The 6,481-nt window shown below is 40.4% G+C and overlaps 2 protein-coding genes across 2 annotated transcripts; one reads left to right on the plus strand and one right to left on the minus strand.

The window, feature by feature from the left end:
* The first annotated feature begins 1,621 nt into the window (after nucleotides 1-1,621).
* LOC146582757 (chymotrypsinogen 2-like) lies at nucleotides 1,622-3,654 on the plus strand. The gene is made up of 7 exons (XM_085287075.1): nucleotides 1,622-1,712; nucleotides 2,181-2,284; nucleotides 2,372-2,451; nucleotides 2,635-2,713; nucleotides 2,799-2,979; nucleotides 3,209-3,342; nucleotides 3,425-3,654. Exons 1-7 carry the CDS (start codon nucleotides 1,661-1,663, stop codon nucleotides 3,584-3,586), a joined length of 792 nt encoding a protein of 263 aa, XP_085143201.1. The 5' UTR covers nucleotides 1,622-1,660; the 3' UTR covers nucleotides 3,587-3,654.
* A 592-nt stretch (nucleotides 3,655-4,246) lies between these two features.
* Nucleotides 4,247-6,183, minus strand: agrp (agouti related neuropeptide). The gene is made up of 4 exons (XM_085286951.1): nucleotides 6,164-6,183; nucleotides 5,073-5,289; nucleotides 4,657-4,754; nucleotides 4,247-4,552 (listed from the first exon to the last, which is right to left on the minus strand). The coding sequence occupies exons 2-4, from the start codon at nucleotides 5,209-5,211 to the stop codon at nucleotides 4,361-4,363; spliced, it is 429 nt and encodes a 142-aa protein (XP_085143077.1). The 5' UTR covers nucleotides 5,212-5,289; nucleotides 6,164-6,183; the 3' UTR covers nucleotides 4,247-4,360.
* Between the last annotated feature and the right edge of the window lie 298 nt (nucleotides 6,184-6,481).

A 6,481-nucleotide genomic window follows, 5' to 3' on the forward strand; every position in this document is an offset into this window, starting at 1 on the left:
TCTCTGTATATTATTGTAGGGTCTGCTTTACAATATAAAGCAATTTGAGGCGACTGTTGTTGTGATTTAGTGCTGTATAAATAAAATTGAATTGAACTGAAAAACTGAAAAAGTCATGTACTACCAGAGACTTGGAAGAGAGAGACCTAATGTTTTATATTCCACATCTCACTGTTTTACTCTGTGGTGCAGATGTGGATACTGTATTAGTCTTTCTTTGTAATTTTTCATGTTTATCTTGCAAATTTCGAGTTTGCTTTTTGGTGTTTGGGAGCTGACACAGTTTCTAAGGGGATGGGATTTTAGGGGGATAACAGGAGGAGAAAGGCTGCAGAAAACATGTAAGACTGTAACTCTGCTTCCTGGTCCCAACTCTGAATAGTCACATTTTGGGGGATTTAATAACTTTGGCCAGATTTTTATAAATGAGAGCTGCTCCATCCAAAGTGTGATGGATGCTGTCTTTCCTAACAAGACCAGGTTTCCTCCAGAAAGTTTTGCAATTATCTATAAAGCCCACATCGTTTTATGGACACCACTAAGCCAGCAATTTAAGGAGAACATGCGGCTAAACATGTCGCTCCAGGTCTGATTGGGGATGGAACAAGAGAAAACTAAAGAGTCCAACATTGTTTTTTCAAAACATTGACAGGACCTTTGTCAAGCGGTAAGTTTCCATGAACCAGCGAGGAGGCGAGCGGCAGCAGACCGAAGGACCAACAGCAGAGCAGCACAGTGCCAAACATCCTGCTGCTGGCAGACAAAAGAAGAAGAAAAACCTGCACCACAACTCCCACAATCCTCAGTTTCTCCAACAAGAGTCTCTGAAAGGAGGAAACAGACACAGCCTTCAGTTTACCTGAAAGAGGGGGAACGCCAAAACTTCCAAGTCACATTTTTTATTCATTCTCTGCATTCAAAAACCTTCATTAGTTGATACAAAGACAACTAACATGTGTGAAATTTTCTACCAAACAAGTTTTGGATTTGGAGCTTGTTGGAATAAGTTTGATAACAGATATGATCTGATCCCACGTGAAATAAACTAACCTGCTGGTTTGTGAATTTCTCTTTATTTTCAGCACATAAGTTTGAGTATGTTAGTTATAAATTTCAGCACCAGGTGTTTTTTTTCTCCCTCAGATAAGAACCAACAAATTATTATTCTTATGTATAACTGAAGTGGGTAACATCTGTTGAAATTTCCACTCTAAATAAAGAAGATTATTTCAAAGTCTAAACCTTGGAGAAAAAAACAAATTAAATATTGTTCAGTAAAATATTTAAATACATCTCCCTTTCTTTCTTAGCAATAACACACAGTAGATGTTTTCATTAAGCACACTGTCAGTTACAGCATATATATATATATATATATATATATATATATATATATAAAATAAAAGATTAGTCAATGGTGATGTAAATCTTTATTTTTAGCCTCAGTCAAGGAGTTCTTTCACTCCTTTACAGTGAATCAGCTGCACGTGTAAATGTCATGGTCCCTCACATTGGAAAATCAAACTTAGCTCTTTGTCAGCATCACCTGTTAAAACTCCCACTGTCCAGATAAGATGTAACCACCCTGGTTCCATCCAATCACATCACACTGCTGCTGTATAAAAGCTCCTCCAATAGGTTGCCCTGACATGATCTAGCCATGGCCTTCCTGTGGATCCTCTCCTGCCTCGCCTTCATTGGCACCGCCTACGGTGAGACAAACTCTTTAAGGTTATAGCTCATTGGGTGAAGCATGTTGTAAATTGTCTTTTTTCGAAGCAGTGACGGATATATTGTAATTTATTCTCCTTTTTTTCCATTTTAATGACTCGTTTATTGACTTACGTTAAGAATTACATGCGAAGAAAGAAAAAGTAGAAGACGGTATAAAAAAAATGTTCAAGAATGGGGAAATCAAAGCGTTATATCAGTTTAATCACATAATGCAACATGATATGAAAATACAATAAAACTTTAACTGTGGAAAAGTAGCTCTCAGATTGTGGATTAAACAATCTGGTCCAGCTGAGAGATCTGTGTGGCGTATATGTGTCATTATGTTTTAAGCAGATCAGCATTAGAGAGAAACATTTGTTTAATTTTACAGTTAGTGCCAATGTTACAGTTACATTAATTTTATTTTCATTAATGGCATAATCCTGATGTTCTGATGTCACCAGGGTGCGGAGTTCCCGCCATCCGTCCTGTCATCACCGGTTACGCCCGCATTGTGAACGGTGAGGAGGCAGTGCCTCACTCCTGGCCCTGGCAGGTGTCCATCCAGGTAAATGAAGAAACAAAGACGCTGTCACAGCTCACCACACAATCAGATGGAAATGTCTAACCGTTGATGTTCATTTTGCTGTAACAGGACTACACCGGCTTCCATTTCTGTGGTGGTTCTCTCATCAATGAGAACTGGGTGGTGACAGCTGCTCACTGCACCATCAGGTAACTTTAAGCTGGTTTTGACTGAAAACTCCAATTAAGACGTAGAGTCATGTTTGATGAGGAGAATCCTTGTTTAGAGGGCATTGCTGTGTATCTGGGGTAGAATAAAACTAAGTAAAAACAGTTTTCAGGTAATGTGGTGATCTCAGAAATGCCCACATGCTTCTGTTCTTTTCTGTGCAGGACCTCCGACCGTGTGATCCTCGGAGAGCACGACCGTTCCTCCAATGCCGAGAACATCCAGACCCTGGCTCCCGGCAAGGTGGGTGAAACACTGCATCAGCTTTCATCGCATAGCTACATGTCAGGGTTTGTTGGCCGCTCATAACGATGTCACTTCCCAACAGGTGTTCAAGCACCCCAACTACAACAGTTACACCATCAACAACGACATCACACTCATCAAGCTGGCCACCCCTGCCCAACTGGGCACACGTGTTTCCCCAGTTTGTGTGGCCGAGACTTCCGACAACTTCCCCGGAGGCTTGAAGTGTGTGACCACTGGCTGGGGTCTGACCCGCTACAACGGTAAGAGCTCACCCACCTGTTATTCTTTGTTATTATGTCCTCGTAGACACTGATCGGTTAAACAATTATTAGATAGGGATTCATTCCAAACAATCACATATACCGTAAGTGGGTTTGGACTGTAATGAGACCACCAGGTGGAGCTTTAACAGTTGTGCTAAAACACGAGGAATGATAGAGCATGATAAAAAAGTCTCTAATGTCTGATGTGTTTGTGTGTGTGTTGCAGCTGCCAACACACCACCCCGTCTGCAGCAGGCTGCCCTGCCCCTGCTGACCAACACTAACTGCCAGTCTTACTGGGGCAGCAAAGTCACTGATGTGATGATCTGCGCTGGAGCCTCCGGAGTCTCCTCCTGCATGGTGAGTGGGACCTCCATCAATTACAGAAGCACTGATCCTGAGCTTCTTATATTGTGTTAAAAATCCATGTGTTATTTCTCAGGGTGACTCTGGTGGTCCTCTGGTCTGTGAGAAATCTGGAGCCTGGACTCTGGTTGGTATTGTGTCCTGGGGAACCTCAACTTGCTCTACCTCCACTCCTGGAGTCTATGCCCGTGTCACCAAGCTGCGTGCCTGGATCGACCAGATCATCGCTGCCAACTGAGCATGTCACATATGAGAGGTTTCAGCACCAAGCTAGTCCTCAATAAAACACAGAAACAATGAAAATGACCTGCTCGAGAACGTGTCTTTTTCTCCTTAATATTCATCTTCATGTTTTTATTATGTGACCAGACAAATCATCACAACTATTAAAGAAACATTATTAATGTATTCATTGACAAAAATGGACAAATGACCCAACATAAACTCTTCTGTAGAAATTCATTTTAAGACATCGAGCATTCGGTGAATGAAGTGTGGTGAACTCCAGAAGAGTTTTATTACGTTGGACTTGCCTGGTGTTTAGCAGCACCAGGATCAGGTTGGCCTAGCTATACATAAATACTAGAAGCAGTGAATAAAAACTATTTTTTATGGTAAAAAACCAAATATTTTATGCTCCTTAATTGATAAAGAAACACACGTTAATATGAATGAGATATAGTTAAGAGTTATGATTGTGAGCATCACTTTTTGACTTCCTTACAAGATTAAAGCACAATCCACACATAGATTTCTTTGTCTTTCTTCATTCAGTAATTCATATGCATCTACACACACACACATATATAATATATCTATCTATCTATATACATATATAGATAGATATATAGAGATGTGTTTTCACATCTTCAGGTTACACTGATATGATTACACACACTGTCCTCATCAGTTATTTATTACAGCACATTTAATGCGACACAAAACAAAAAGATCACAGATCATATTTGCTGTATGAGTCTCTGCCTTCGCTCCTCATCACAGCAGCTTGTTATCAGGTGCGTCTTGGGGGGCACACGTGGCCAACTCGGCGGCAGTAGCAGATGGCGTTGAAGAAGCGGCAGTAGCAGGTGTCACAGGGATCACAACAGGGAAGCGGGTAGCCCAAACAGGACTGCTGGTGAGGGATGCAGCGACGAGGTGAACGCATGGCCCGACCCTGCAGCTGTAAGGCTGCAGACGTGTCCTGCAAACATAAACGCAGCAAGCAGATGAATTCACTTTGTTAAGGTAAACCTGTTAACAGGGAGTCACGAGGTAAAGAGTAAACTGCTGGTTTAAATGCTGCACCTCATCATAGGAGCCTGTATCCATCAAAAAATGATCTTCTACAGAGTCCACAGGGAGGAGGGCAGGCTCGTGCATGCGGTCAGGTACTTGACTTCTTTCTGCAAATCAGAAAACACAGCAGAATGTATTTTGCATTTTTTTTGCTTACCGTAATCCATTGTGTTTAATCTGCTGAATGTGAAAAATCAATTTCAAAATACTTCAAAATAACTGCAGTCAAATGTAAAAGATTGGGCTTACTAGATGTGATGTAAAACAAAAAAAATAGTGACAAAACAGAAAACTATATGTTCAGAGGTCTACTTTTTCTATCTATAAATATTCATGCTTCCACTGTTAAACGGATTAATCCTGCCAACCGTGGTGTGTTGGAGAGACAGTGGTTGGAGCTCTCTGAATGAAGAGATGTTACTGACCGATTTCAGATAGGAAGGAGGTTTCAGTGCGACGTCCAGCGACAGGACCTTCATCGAGCGGTAAGTTTCCATGAACCAGCGAGGAGGCGAGCGGCAGCAGACCGAAGGACCAACAGCAGAGCAGCACAGTGCCAAACATCCTGCTGCTGGCAGACAAAAGAAGAAGAAAAACCTGCACCACAACTCCCACAATCCTCAGTTTCTCCAACAAGAGTCTCTGAAGGAGGAAAACAGACACAGACATTCAAAAACCTTCATTAGTTGATACAAAGACAACTAACATGTGTGAAATTTTCTACCAAACAAGTTTTGGATTTGGAGCTTGTTGGAGTAAGTTTGATAACAGATATGATCTGATCCCACGTGAAATAAACTAACCTGCTGGTTTGTGAATTTCTCTTTATTTTCAGCACATAAGTTTGAGTATGTTAGTTATAAATTTCAGCACCAAGTGTTTCTTTTTTCAGATTAGAACCAGCAGAGTATTATTCTTATGCATAACCAAATCTGTTGAAATTTCCACACTGAGCAGATTGCAAACCTTGGAGGAAAACAAATTAAATATTGTTCCGTAAAATATTAAATTACATCTCCCTTTCTTCCTTAGCAATAACCCACAGCACTGGTTTTAATCACTTTCCTGTATGATGAAAACAAGTCATGCATAAAGCAAGGAGAGATTCTCATTAAGCACGTTGTCATTTACATCCACAGTGAAGCTCGTCAGCAGTTAAAAACAAAATCATTCCTGCTGGGTTTCATTAGTGGTGCAAAGGACATTTAGTACTAGGCTGCATAGTTCCACTTTGTTTTATTAAAATAATTTTACACTGCTGAATTTGACTTTTTATTAAACTTATTTTTTAAATTATCAAAAACACAACTGTAATAATAAAAAGATAACTGTGGATGTTTATTTCTACAACAAAATTGTATCCCTGGAAAAATCTCTTTTACAGCATAATATTCCTGTTATTGTCACTAATACACCAGAAGGCTTAAATAAAACTTCAGTTTTAATCATAAATAAAATCTTATTTACTTCCTACATAAACTGAATCAGAAGAGAACCAGACGGAGATGTGACTCACCTGTTGCTGTGACTCTTCACTGTGACTCTCTGAGATGACGAGGGGCAATTTAAAGACCCCTGGACAGGAAGAAGGTCACATGACCCACAGGTTTGGTATGGAATGGCACCCGCTGTGCATGTGCATCATCCCGCGACCTTGCAGAGATACATCAAATGGAGCATGATGGAAGCTCTAAGGCTAATTTAAACTATACGTGAGACTGTATAGCAGGGGGTTGGGGCATCTATTAGTATGGTGATTATGTCGTAAAGGTCACTTCTGTCCATTTTCATCTATATACGACAAAAACAAATGAGGAATATATCAAAAACTGGA

The sequence above is a fragment of the Mchenga conophoros genome, linkage group LG1 (genome assembly GCF_057382185.1).
Source record: "Mchenga conophoros isolate Kocher_MC1m ecotype Shallow Benthic linkage group LG1, M_conophoros_male_GT1.1, whole genome shotgun sequence".
In the NCBI taxonomy this organism is placed as follows: Eukaryota; Metazoa; Chordata; class Actinopteri; order Cichliformes; family Cichlidae; genus Mchenga; species Mchenga conophoros.

Coding starts and splice junctions, on each gene's coding strand:
- LOC146582757 (XM_085287075.1), top strand. CDS start 1,661: ATGGCCTTCCTGTGGATCCTCTCCTGCCTCGCCTTCATTGGCACCGCC. Junction 2,714..2,798: donor AGACCCTGGCTCCCGGCAAG/GTGGGTGAAACA, acceptor ACTTCCCAACAG/GTGTTCAAGCACCCCAACTA. Junction 3,343..3,424: donor CCGGAGTCTCCTCCTGCATG/GTGAGTGGGACC, acceptor GTTATTTCTCAG/GGTGACTCTGGTGGTCCTCT.
- agrp (XM_085286951.1), bottom strand. CDS start 5,211: ATGTTTGGCACTGTGCTGCTCTGCTGTTGGTCCTTCGGTCTGCTGCCG. Junction 4,755..5,072: donor CTCCTTCCTATCTGAAATCG/GTCAGTAACATC, acceptor TCTGATTTGCAG/AAAGAAGTCAAGTACCTGAC. Junction 4,553..4,656: donor ATACAGGCTCCTATGATGAG/GTGCAGCATTTA, acceptor TTATGTTTGCAG/GACACGTCTGCAGCCTTACA.